The sequence below is a fragment of the Petromyzon marinus genome, chromosome 47 (genome assembly GCF_048934315.1).
Source record: "Petromyzon marinus isolate PM22_M1 ecotype Great Lakes invasive population chromosome 47, UKy_Petmar_22M1.pri1.0, whole genome shotgun sequence".
Classification (NCBI taxonomy): Eukaryota; Metazoa; Chordata; class Hyperoartia; order Petromyzontiformes; family Petromyzontidae; genus Petromyzon; species Petromyzon marinus.
The window spans coordinates 6,525,170-6,538,804 of NC_133713.1; the positions used below are offsets into that span (position 1 = coordinate 6,525,170).

General features: G+C 45.1%; 1 protein-coding gene across 1 annotated transcript in view; it reads left to right on the forward strand.

Moving 5' to 3' along the window:
- LOC116952474 (uncharacterized) overlaps nucleotides 1-13,635 on the forward strand; it is a 140,847-nt gene that overhangs the window by 67,112 nt on the left and 60,100 nt on the right. The window contains exons 3-8 of the mRNA XM_032971856.2: nucleotides 3,069-3,158; nucleotides 6,274-6,318; nucleotides 9,016-9,060; nucleotides 9,206-9,268; nucleotides 11,198-11,251; nucleotides 12,859-12,885. Of these exons, the coding sequence (XP_032827747.1) occupies nucleotides 3,069-3,158; nucleotides 6,274-6,318; nucleotides 9,016-9,060; nucleotides 9,206-9,268; nucleotides 11,198-11,251; nucleotides 12,859-12,885 (324 nt within the window). The remainder of the gene's footprint in view (nucleotides 1-3,068; nucleotides 3,159-6,273; nucleotides 6,319-9,015; nucleotides 9,061-9,205; nucleotides 9,269-11,197; nucleotides 11,252-12,858; nucleotides 12,886-13,635) is intronic.

Here is a 13,635-nt window from a genome sequence, read left to right on the forward strand (position 1 = left end):
CGTCGAACATTACTGAAGCGATAACACGAAAGCGCAAGTGTCTCCGACAGCAAAACACACCAGGACCCTCCTGTGTTTAGTACCTCCGATTAGCACGGTTGGCTACGTACGGTGAGAAAGAAGTTCAACGTACATGCACGCATACATGGGGAGTTCCAGCATGCTTTGCATGTAGGAATGACCTCGCAATTCGTTGCTCCGTATTCTGCGCAATTGCACCACGGCACGATGTGTTGGGGGTACTGCAGTACACCAATGCGTGAGCGCGTGCGCGACGTAAGAGCACGTTCTATTAGAGCGGTGCCCTTAGCGCTATGAAACACTCAGCAGATGTGGACGAATGAGATCAACACATTCTCTGTCCGCTGGACTGGAGGGATTTCCGCGCAGAATGTGAATTTTTGCAGCTGTTTGCGATTCTGCGGGAAGTCCGTGGTGTTTCTGTGGCTAATGAGTCTCAGAACGGAGTTCTCCCGCCCCGCGTCTGTCTAACACGGTGTGTGCTGAGTGTCGTGTTTACGAATGAAGCCGAGCTTCCGATCAGACTGTCCTTGCTTGCCCTTCAGAGGTCGACAACAAAGGGTCAAAGTTATAGATTCCTGAACAATGAAAAACCCATTAAAGAGCATTGAGACATTGTTGCTCATCTCCTGTTCGCAGCCCTGAGCTAATGGTGGAAATTCCACATTCCTATGGGCGGGGGGGGGGGGGGGGGCATCCGTAAGAGCACCGCCGTGGACTTCTCCGATTGGGAGACTTTCGCTCTCCCACTGAGCCACAGTTGGCAGAAAGTGGCCAATTTAACAAAAAATCTACTTGTTCAGTTTTTTATATTTTACATTTTTACATTGAAAGGTTCGCATTTTGAAAGCATTCTATTGTTGTACATTATGCAAAGGCCCTTTGTTTACACCCCCCCCCCCAAAAGGCCTCATTTAGACTTAAGTCTCTTTTTTCCGAAGGGTCCCGCGTTGTTGGGATGTTTGACAATTTCCACGAATGAGTTTGTGTGGGGGAGGAAATCCGAGCACTCATGGAAATGTTACATACAGGAGAGGTGACACTCAAAGCTTCACACAAATAAATCATCCTTTGCTGTACTGCCACCTCTTGCCCATCAAGTAGCCAAATCCTAATAACATTTGGTCAAAGGGAACTCTCACTCAACAAAATTTGATCAGTTTCATTATTTAATGGTAGCTTGTCAAGCATTTCACGTATACGCAACCCCATTTTTTTTCGCAAAGTCATCCAACTGCATTGGGCGAGGAAAATTTGGCTGCAAGCATTCGACTGCCGCCGTGAACCAGGGCAGACCATGGGGACCCCCACCAAAACAATTTTCCACCCCTAATATTAGTGCAATGAAAAACACATGCGTACGGATCCTATGGCACGTGGAGCATCGAACCAAACACACGTTAAACCATGTGTACAAGGGCAACGGTGGGAAAGTGCCACTGCTGAGCTTAAATCGAGCTTGCTGTGCATATTCCGTCACTCCACTGTGCGCTCGAGCAGATGGAATTGGGGGGGGGGGCGTTTAACAATGCATCGATTCATCAATTTGAAATAGATGATTTTGCTCGGCAAAGGGCTGAGTCAAATCCCCCCCAACCAGGATTTGAACTCGCAACCTTTGCATTGCGAAGCTGACCGCTCTATCGCTGGGGCCACCTGGCCAGTTTTGTTATCATTGAGTGTTCGGGCAGGCTGAGGTGACTGGTCAGCCCTGAGGTTAATGCCCATGTTGGGTACTGAGCCAGCGCCTCTGAAACTCCAGGTCAAAGCCCCAGGGCTTGTGAGTGAAATGCATGTGTGGTCAGTGTGGTGGTATCAGCCAGGTCACACATGACTGCACAAACACGCCAGTCCGTAATTGGCTGTTTGCGGTAAGTAAGGTCACAGTCAGTGCCCGGGAGGACATCAACTCTTTTTAGGCCCGAGGCTTGAAGCCTGAAGAGGGCCGGGGAATGACGCTAGCCATGCCAGACCTACGGTGCAATGCAGTTTCATAGTGGCTCTAGAGCATCTAGTCCGAGGTGGTCGCAGAAATGGAGCGATTTAACTCCGCTCGTTTGCAGATGCTGAGTGGATTATCACATTGCAGGACCCTAAGAGGGGGTGACTGTTTGGATAGATCTTCATCCAGCAGTGGATTACCATGGCTGCTGCTGATGATGATAATGAGTGCCTAAATGCACACGCATCTCAAGACACCCTGCACAATGCTAGACAAGTCCTTCTACTGTTCACTGTCCTTCTACTGTTCACATTTTAGCAGCCTGTCCTCTATAGCATTGGTGCAGGCCAATCAGTTTCAAGGAATAATGTGTACATTATAGAAGCATATTTCTTTTCATTGTCTTTTTTACCGCAAGTAGGTGTGGCTAATGCAGACTCGATACCTCGTAATTCGTGTCTCTATGGTGGTGCTTGAACATCTTTATGCCAGATAAGGGTATAAGCCTTTTTTTTACACAATTCCTTATCTTACCAAATAGTATGGGCGAATTCTTGTAGTTAACTCGAGACCGGATTGCGAGCTGGTTGTGGTGGTGGGTAATCTGTGAGCTGGAGTGCCATGGTTGCATTTACGGGTGAGGAATTTATTGCGGGGGGTATTACGGATGATGTGGAGTTTTTTTGAAGTGAGGGGCTTTTGTAAAGGTCCAGTCATGAGACATTGGGGAGATGTCTGGTAGTTCTGAATTCTGAAAGAATCGAAACATTTTTTTTCTAGATTTGAGCCTGGTAGCTGCAGTCCATTTTTTTGTGTTGCAAACAAACTAAATGCCCCCTTGTTCGGATGCTCTAACAAAAAAAAACTCCTCAAAAAGACAGCATTGTTCCAATTGAAATGCTCCTCAACAGGATGCTGTGATGTCAGGCTAAAAATATGCACAGAGAAGGGGGCTTTCTATTTTGAGCTGTGAGCTGACCAGGATGAGAACCGGTAAATAAAAAGGGCCCAGTCGGTTTGTTTGCTTTGGTTTCTCTTTTTTTGCGCGTGTGTTTGCCGCCCGTGATTTACGTTGGGTTTTTGTTGTGGGTGTTTGTGAATGCAGGGAGACAGGGGCCTTCCTGGACTGCAGGGGCCTTCAGGCCTTCCCGGATTTCCTGGGCCCGAGGGGCAGCCGGGCCTGAGGGGTCTCAAGGCACGTTCAATTATCTCCACACCTCGCCCATGGCCCCTTTCCTCCCGACCTCTTAACCCTTGCTAGCTCTGTGCCACTGTGGTCTCCTATCACCATTCAAAAACACACACACATGCGCCACGTTCGCTCCGACACATTTATTTTTCTTGTGACAAAAACTCTGTAACGGATTGGTCAATGTCAATGCTCTAAAGAGGCAAAATGTTAATCTTAGGTGATGTTTTGTGCAATCACGGGAAGCGTTAACCAGAAAAAGCCCGACAATAGGCCTCAACATTATATTTGAATTTTCTTACCATATCTTAAAAATATTTTTGCTGATGAATATATTTTTACTTATAATGACTATCCCAGTTCAATGTCTATGAATGATTACATTATCATGCTCCATGAAGCAAGTTTATTATATATACTGCAAACCATGCTGTTAATGAGTGCTCTAATAATTATTAACGAACATTTCTGGAAGGCAATGACCCAGTCTTGAAAAGTTGACATTGATTTGAAGACCTCCGCCCCCCACCCCCCCACCAAACGTTAGAGTAAAATCCTTTTCTGCAACTTCAGAAGCCCATTACCTCCTTGGCAGACGGCGGCCTGTGGGACATATTCCAACGTTCTTGTCACGCCATCTCCTCATCCTCACTTTGAATTTTCTTGCAAAAAATATTATCTGATTCAAGGGATACAAAAGGGGAGGAGCACGTGTTTTTCAAAACAACCCGGTTGTTTGGCAGCGACGATATTTGACTCGTATGGAATTGCGAGTTTGGCTTTGGGCGGGGACACATCTCGCCTATGAGACGGCTCAAGGACAAAAATCTGGCAACGGAATGGCGTCCAAAGGAGAGATAGCGTGAGCACACAGGACGAGAGAACGTAGAATAAACGAGGAATGGCGAGAGCCGGTGGGAAGCCTTCTTTCCAGCAGTGGCTAGAGCGTGGTTGATGAAGACTATTCTTTTCCCAGTGAAGCGCCACTTTAATTGTGTAGTTCACCAAACGTGCGGTTTGCTTCGATGTCAGTCCTGAAAAATTACTCTCATCCGGAGAGCAAGTGGGAGTTTTTTTTTTCCTGGAGCGCATATTGTCCCCCTCCACCCGCTCCCTAAATGCAATAAGTTTATGTTCCGGCAAAACAAGTGGTAATTACATTTTTAAGTTAAGGTAAAGCAGCAGGAGCTCTAAGCAGCGCCATGAAGTCAGAGCGATCAACAGCGAAACGATATTCATCGCCCGCCGGAGCACAAGAGGCAGCAGGAGAAACAAAGCTCACAATCTCTGCGTGTTCTGTCGGCGCAAACCGCTCCCAACCACATGGCCGCCGGGGTCGGGTTAATCAGTTGTGGGGCCCCTTTCTAAAGTTCACTGTTGAGAAAAGTGGTTTTGCCTGCGTTGTTAGAGGCTCTCCTTCCATTGGCCTCTTAACGGCATTGTTTGTGCCAAAGAAAAAACGCGGCACGCTGTGGAGTCCCTTCTGCACGACACGAGCACATGGAGTACTGGCGTCCAGGCTCGCAACTATTAGGGGGGGGGGGGTTATGCGGCAGCGTTACGAGACGCAATGGGGGGCCCAATTTTTCGACAAAAAATAATCCAATGATGAACCAATAAATGCCCAAAAACATTGTTACAATTGATAAACACATTTACGAAAAATATACACAGTGTAAAATCTAGCAGCGCTACTGCTGGTGTTTCTTCCTGAACATGCCCATTAAAGCAAGGCACATGGTAACTTCATTGTGAGTATTGCACCTTTTAATATTTTTTTTATTAATAACGTCACTGTAAGACTGTCTTCCTCTAAACCCACTACACGGTGCATCCAGGTGGCGGAGCCAGGGGGGGTGACAGGGGTGACATTCTGCGTGTAAGTGCACGACACTCGGTCTGGCGGACTCCGTGCAACTGCATTGTCAGAGTGTGTCGCCAACCGATGGCGTCTCGTTCAACAGCCTGACTCTCTAAATCATTCTTGAAATTAAAATTTGTTGAATGTCACCCCGGCTTGAAATCCTGGCTCCGCCCCTGGGTGCAACTAGAATAACAAATATCGTTATAGCATACGTATTATTGTATGCGGGTTAAAAAAAAACATCCGTAGCTATTTCAGTAAAAGCGAGTCGGGAGGAAGGAGAGGAGGGTGGCACAGTTGTATATTGCCATACCCACCCCGTTGAAAGAGGTCATTGTGCCCCTGCCGGCTTCCGTGCTGATGATGGTAATGGCAAGATGAGCGCAAAACATCTGCGGGAACAGTGGCCTCTTCCAATAATAGATCAATAAACGGGGTGGTGTAACGTCGAACAATCGAGACACTTGGTCAAGGTTGTGCCGTGGCGACCCGCTATGATACATGGCAGCAGTTTGTAACAGGCCCGCATTGTTTGCCTTGGATTTGAGTGTTTGTGGGCTGGCTCGCAGATCCTCGAAGGTGACATTATATACCTGCTGTGCCAGATGCTCGTTTGATTGAAATTTCCTAACATTCGCATACAGGGCTGGACTGTTTACATGCCAGTGTCAGGGTCTGCTGACGCACAGTCACAAGTTTCGTATAAGAAGGATGTTATTCTATTCCTTGCGGACTTGTCCAAAAAACGGTGTGCCCTTAGCAAAGTGTAGAGGTTTTTTCGTCTTCAAGAAATGCAAATTAGGAAATCAAATTTTTTTATTTGCACTCCATGAGTTTAACTTTTTTTAAACACTGAATATTTACAAATCTGCTTAAGATTTAATTCGTAGGGAGTTTTATTAAGGACTCTCTCAAATGGTTTAGATGTTGGCTATTGTTTATAAACACGACCCTCTATTGGCAAAGGATAACTTATACGATATATGTTTAAATTCTGAGCTTTCTGAAGACAATGTTAAATACTTAACAGGTTGGTATTCAATTTAAGCATATACATTACCATACATTCCGTAAATGAAAAAAAAATGCTGTCATAGCCAGCAATACCAGCCTAATTTCACGTAGTAATTTAACTCATGATGAGACACTGCCGGTTGATGGTAGGCTAGAGTCAGTGAGTGATGTGGCACACCTGTAACGTAATAACAATGTGTGTGAACGTGCCTCCACTAACATTATTTGACCTTTTACTTTCAGGGCGACACTGGAGACTCTGGCCCGTATGGACCAAAAGGAAATCGCGTAAGTTGCTTGAGTGCATTATCTTGAACGACGTCTTAAAATATTCTTGGTTCTTTCGGTAAAGTCACGTAGAAGGGAAACAATAAAATAATAAAAATATAAGACAATAAAATTCTCACGACGTTTCGACTGCAACACAAGCAACCATCATCAGGTGTGACAACCACAGCAAGAAAATTTGAAAAAAGTGGCGGTTTTTTTTTAACGTTAGCACCACGGAGAGCGATTTGGCAGTTATTCAGACGTATTAAAAGTCATTGTTCCAGCAAATCGATTCTGAGAATTCCCATCGGTAAATATAAGGCGTGCAGCAGCTCTCCCCCCAAACTTGCGATTCGATGAATTGTCACGATTCATTTTATTGTTTTTATTGGCATCGTGGTTACTGTGGTGGCGGCAGGAATCATGTGAATCAATTCCACGCGACGTCTACGAATCTCAATCACGCACGATTCAATGTGTGCGCCGTGGGCGTGATGATCTATTTAAACCGATGAAAAAATCGACGCTCGGCAACTTGCACGTTGAATCCTGCATTTTCGCAAATGCCGAAAATGTCGTGTTTCAAAACTTAACGTGGTCTCGTATAATTTCTATTCGCCCGCCTCTGTTTTTTTTATCTACCCTGTATGCTTGCATAGCTCAGTGTTGACATAGTTCCACAAGGTCATCCCTCAGGCAAGACCGCAATGCTCTGTCTTGGATTTATTTTCTCTGGTCAAAAAGCTCCGAGATTGCAATTCTCACTATGCTTACATTTTTTTGTCCACGTTTTGTCATGTTTCTACCCCCCCCCCACCCCCTCCCCGAGTAGGCAGCGACCTTTAGAGGGTGGGTGTGTTGTGGCAGATGTTATGAATGCAAGGCCTCTCACAGGGGGGTGTGGGAGTGTGGCGAGGTAGGCAAAGGGTGGATTTTGTCCTAGGCCTCGCACAAAAGAAGGGCCCCACCATAGATAGGTTATATTTGTTTCGTTTTCTCTAATGAATAAGAGGACACACACATACACACATGGCATTCTGCGTCAGGCTTCCCAGGTAATGGACCTAACCAATGACTTCGCAGGAGACGGAACGCCGATATGGAGCAAAAATGTGCGTGTCATCCGAGTCGGGCCTGCCTGGCAAAAAAAAAAACACATCGTAATCACTGGAGATCTTCCAGAAGCAGGGGCGGGTGGGTTAAATGTCTCATGTGTTATTACGTTATGCAGAGTTGTGAAATATGGCCACTACAGCCTTAATATTTTTCCAATCGGCAAATGTTCTTTGGAAAAAGGCACCTCGAGTGGCTGAGATTATTTCGCTCGAATGGAACCCTTTCACAGCATCGCTTAGCGTTTTCAAATTCATGAGCAAACAGTAAGCAGTCTGTGTGTGTGCGGGTGGTGGCTTGATATTTGTCCATGTGCTTTTGCTTCAATGTATTAATTTAATTATATGGGTCGGAATTATCGCGGATATAAACACGTATCGTGTAGCCAAGGTTACACAGTACATCAACATTGTAACAGTCTCGTGGACCGATATCTGCGCCTCGTGTACATGTGCAGCGTTTAGCGCTACGCTTCGCTACAAACCCGGCCACCCGGGTTCGATTCCCGCTCACGGCCAAAATCAGTGACGATTGTCTGAACTGGTCCTGGGTATCCCCTAGGTCGACTCAGCCTCAAATGAGCACCTGGTGCGATCTGTCGTGCCAGCCTTCATAGGTGCTCGCTAACAGCACTTGCCCCAACAGTCTGTTAAGGCTATATGGGGGATCTTTGTCTCTTACTGAAAGGCCTGCGTTTGCTATAATAGACCCATTTCGCATGATTACAAATGTTTACAAAGTGTACCACGAGAAGTGTTGCAGGATCACGTGCGAATTCACCTCTTATCTTATCTAGGATGTTGCATAGCGCTTTGCAAGAATTATAAATTGTACATTAGTCATTGGCTGATGGGGAAAAGAGGATGGGGTTTGAGTGTTGGGGAGGCGAAGGGGTGACAAGGAAGGGTGATGATGGTGATAGGGAGGCGAGGTGAGGAAGGGGAAGGATAGTTAAGGTTTTAAGGATGCGGGCAGGATAGTAGTTGATGGATACACTATTGCAAAATATATGGGTAAAAAAATATCAAGCTTAAGGGATAGATCAATATAAAGAAGGGAAGAGAGGGTGGTGAGGGAGGCGGAGAGCGCTGGAGCCTCCTGCTGTAAACGTGGCGCCATTCCTGCAGCTGCGCCCTTTTGAATCTCGATTGAAAATGCATTTATTTAGAACTGAGTTTTCTTGTTTATTTTTTTGTCCTTCTGCCGTACCTCTAATTAGCACGGTTGGCTACGTACCATGGTGCGAAAGAAGCTCAACATGCATACATAGTCCCCTTTAATGCGGTTTAAAAAATAATGTTTAAGTAACAAGTGTTTTGTATATATTTAGCGTAAAAAAATCAACACCGGATAATTTGGATGCCCTGGGGCTCGTTAGTGCTGCCCTGGATGCCCCTGAGGATCATGGTCAATTGTTGTTTTTGTTGTTGTTGGTGGTGCGTAGGCCCCGGTTGCTTTATCAGCACACTGATTTTCTCTCTCCGATGTCCCCCCCCCCCTGCCCTGAGCCTCGCTTGTGTTTTTGTTTTGTTTTAAATTTAGTTGATTTATTTTATTTAGATACAGTATACATGTGAATGTTGTTTTTTCTGTTTCCTTCAGGGTGCCCCAGGAATGCCAGGATTTCCTGGGACACCGGGTATCCCGGTAAGATTTATATATATAAAACCCAACACCATATTTTAGTTTAAATATGTAAATACAAATGAGCAAAGTGGGGAAAAAAAATGTGGACTATATATGAAAATGTCCAATATCAAACTTTTTTTTTTTACATTTCATTTCTTTTCAGGGTTTGCCGGGACAAGATGGCCCTCAAGGGCCTCACGGTATCCCAGGATGCAATGGGACTAAGGTAAGGTCCCCGGTCTGACTTTTAATTGTTGTTTTTGCTTGCGTGCACCGTTTGAGTTTGAGATTATTCGATTTGCACGGATGGTCCCGCTGAGCCAGTCGCCCGGCTATTTCTGTACCGTCTCATCGGGTGGCACATAACCAATTTTAAACGAGTGCTAAAGAATTATGCCTGGGGGATGTTTTGTAGAGAGATTTGCGCAAGTGCAATCAGCAAGGCATGCTCATTTTGAAAAGTGCATCCATCATTATTTAATCACGTGCTAAATATTTCACTCTTGTTAACATAAATTACCGTGCCATGTCCATAACGTCCATTAAATTATAATGATAGCCGCTGAGAAACATTCCAGACTTGCAGGAGGTGAATGAAATACAAATACTGTATGGGGGGGGGGACACATGAAAAACGTTGCAAGGCAAGATAAAATAAATGAAATGTATGAGATTTCTAGATACCGTAGGGTATATTTGGACAAGGTGCTAAGTGAGGCTGATAAGTGATAAGGTATGGGTTAGGTTGGCTTTGAAGAGGCATGGGAAGGGGCGAGGCGAGGCAGGACAAGTCAACTCTGGGCCCTCTTGAGTTTATTTGGAACACGTAGAGCCCCATTGCAATTCTACCGCCTATCCCTCTTAAGCACACGCAGGAGGATTATCACCATTCCAAGTCTGAGCCTTTAACCTCCTTAAAAACCCATTGGCTGACGGTTTAAAATAGATGTAAAGCTTTCGTGACTGCAAGGATTCATCTTCTTTGGTTCTTTCGGTAAAGTCACGTAGAATGAGAATAAAATAATAAATTGATAAAATAAAATAACGCAATAATATTCTCAATTTATTATTTTATTCTCATTCTACGTGACTTTACCGAAAGAACCAAAGAAGGTTTAAAATAGCTTGAGCAGAGGTCCATATATGTGTATATGTAGTATTCGCAGAGCTCAACAACAATACCTAATGAGTTTGTTTACCAAGAAGTTCGCTTTGCCTTATCTTGAAAACGATACCCTTACTAACAATGGTAATAACTCTATTTTGCCATACTGCTTCATTGAGATTCATATCTCGGGGGGTTATGCAACCTTAAAGTGGTGTCCCACAGTCTGTGTGTGTAACGTGCCTTATATGCTACGAGTTGGCCATGTGTAAACTAATCGCACGCCGTTTCTCTCTTGAAAACCATGAGCTGACGTATTCGATAAACCCCCTTTGCCTTGCGAATCGTGGATTGTTTACGTTGTGTACACGATTCTAATATTGTGGCATTGTTGTCTTATAAATAAGTCCAACTTTTAAAGGCTGTGCCCCCAGTAACTCCGAACCAACCCTTCTCGGTGTCACGATAAGACGCGCACAGAGATCTTTCATTTGACCACTGATCGCATGACCCACAAATCGTATTACAGTACCATACATCGTACGACTTCCATTCACACAGTGCCTGAATGCAGCTGCTGCTACCCCACTTAGTGCACCGAAATAAATATAGGACGCTAAACCTTAGCCAGCGGCAGGGCGAGTGGCTCGCAATCGGAAGGTTGGAAGTTCAACTCCTGGTTGGGGGTCGGCTCAGCCCATATCTCCTCGAGGATCGATAAAATAGGCACTATAGGTACTAATTTGCCCAAGGCTGTAAATTGGGAGATGAGCAGCAGCCTCGGCGATCAATTTAAATCACTTAAACTTGTTTTAAAAGTCATCCCTTCCACAAAGTCCTAAGCTGCACAATAATAACAACAACAACAACCCCATTCTTGTTTCAGGAGTGTTTTCATAGCCTGCGTACACACAGCAGGCTAGGCGGTGGCGAACCCTCGTGAGTAAACGTTTTAACAGAGGGATTAGTGCTGCACACAGAACTAGAGCCACAGACCAGAAAAGTTTCGTCTCAAGTTTACACCACTGGCTTTTGCCGTGTTTGCCACAGGGAGAGAGGGGATATCCTGGCCGTCCGGGATTACCAGGATTACTGGGCCCAACGGTAAGTGCTTTCCGTCTTTTAAATCCTTTGAAGGTTAAAGACCCTGAAAAAGATAAAATAAACATCTCCACTTCCCCGTTCTGCATCTCCACATAAAACTTAAATGTATAAAAAAAAATTATAATTAAGACAGCATTACAAAATGAATTAAAAGTGCGTTCATGTTTTTATTATAGTTAAGACAGTTCTAATTATAATTAACACAGCATAAAAAATTAATGATACGTGCATTTAATTGTTTTATTATAATTGAAAGAGTCCTAATTATAATTAAGAGAGTATTAAAAAGTGAATTATACATTTATGGATAGTTTTCATTGTAATGTTTACTACCCATAATGCTCCGCAATATTCCATCACCCATAATTCCCCATGACCCATAATTCTCCACACCAGTGCAGAATGAGCTCTTAAAAGATATGCTGCTTGTGCAAGTCACCTTCTTATTTTGTATCGATGTAATTGTGACTGAACAATGGCTATTGTTGAAAGGAAATATACATTAAAGTAAAAACTTAAACTTTTTATTTTACCAGGTAAGGCACACCGAGCGATAGCTCTGTTTTTTAGAAGCGACCTGTCCACAAATGATAGCTCACCGAAGCGGCTTATCACGTGGAAATGTATAGCAGCCAAATGCTCTAAACGAATGTTGATTCTAAATGCGGAGGGAAAAACCGGAGGACCCGGAGAAAAATCCACACGATCACGGGGGAGAACATGCAAACTCCAAATCTCCAGCAGCAGTCGTCAGGGTTGGGATCGAACGAACAACTGGATAAGGAAGATAACATCTCGCCACTGTGCCCCAAAGCAGCTTCACGTTTGCACAGGCTGAGTGTGTACTTGTTTAGAATTACATAAGTTGGCCCAACATCAATACAATTACTCGAGGCGTCCCTGGCATGCAGACGGGGCCTTCGGGTGAATTAAACCCAGCCTAGCTTAATAAAATCTACACGTACAGGAATGCAAAAACTTTTATTTTTTAATTTTCTTGCAGCATTTGCATGTGTGCGAGTTACGAACAAAGTGGTGGCGTAGTGGGGAGCCGGTGGCGAAGTGGTTTTTTGCTCCCTGCGCGAGTTCAATTCTCGTTCGCGTCCAACAACTGTGGTGAATATGTGAACCAGTTCTGGGCTTCCACTCGACAATACGTGAACGAGTGGAAGCCGCATTGGCAGTGGTGCACAAGCTCAATAAAGAAACAACAACAACAAAAACCCAACACTTCGGCCTGAAACAAAAAAAATTATCTCTACAATTATTATTGATGAATGAGCTATCAGGCCTCCGATCGGTAAAGTCGGCCTTAATAAACCACCGCATCTTGCGGTGCGTAAACATCAGCGGCGAGGATGACGGCGGATGGCCTGGCTGTGGCTCGTGCTCCGCCACTTCCTCGTGGACCGTGCCGGCCTTTAATAAGCTGCTCGCTCAACAGCACTTGCCCCAACAAGCCTATTCGGCTGCGGAGGGGACCCATGACATCGTATTTATTGACAGAATGACGAGGCCATCGTGGCGAGCTGTTTCTGACGGGCGAGCTGTTTCTGATGGGCGTGTGTCTCTGTTGACGCGTCACGATATTTGTTTTCTCTTTGCAGGGAATACCGGGACTGCCAGGCATGAAGGTAAAGCCGTCTGTCGGTCATGTGCTTGTACGATTAAGACACCAACCACAGCAATCGCGCTCCGATACGCCGTGGCTCCCATTTGTGTAGATGTAATTTAGGCTACGTTGCCACCTTGTGCCCGTGTCTTGTCAATGCAGGCGCGCGAAGACATTACGTTTACTAAATCATACAGACAACTCCCATGTAATAAAACCATGGGCGGAGTTTGGGGGAGGGGGAGGGGCAGCGCCCCCCACAAACTGGACACCTTTATGAATTTATTTTCAGTAGTTTACAATTAAGATAAAAATAAATTAATAAATTAATCGTATGTGAATGTGAGAGAAAAGGCGAACCGCCTGTACCCCCCCCCCCAAATATAGAAGTCAATCTCCGCCTACGAATAAAACTATAGTTTGCACATCCACAAACGTGTTCACATTCGATGAACGTTTGCACACGTAATTCTAAAGCACCCTTCACTACCCGTCAGTGGGGGGTCTCTTATTGCCAGCTCGGCTGACGCCTGAATATTGGATAGAGGCGGCACAAGGATGGATTAAAGCAGGGGCCTCCGGGAGCAATTGTGTTTTAAGGGGCCCGCAAAAATCAAAATAAAAACGCTGTCATGACGGTCGAAATGCAAGACCGTAGCACCAGCGCCGTTTGGTCGATAAGGCCATAACCGTGCGCGCTGTGCGTCGACTTTTAAACGTAACCCCCCTTTTCGATTCTTACGTCGCACTTAAAAGCGAGACCTGCAGTGTG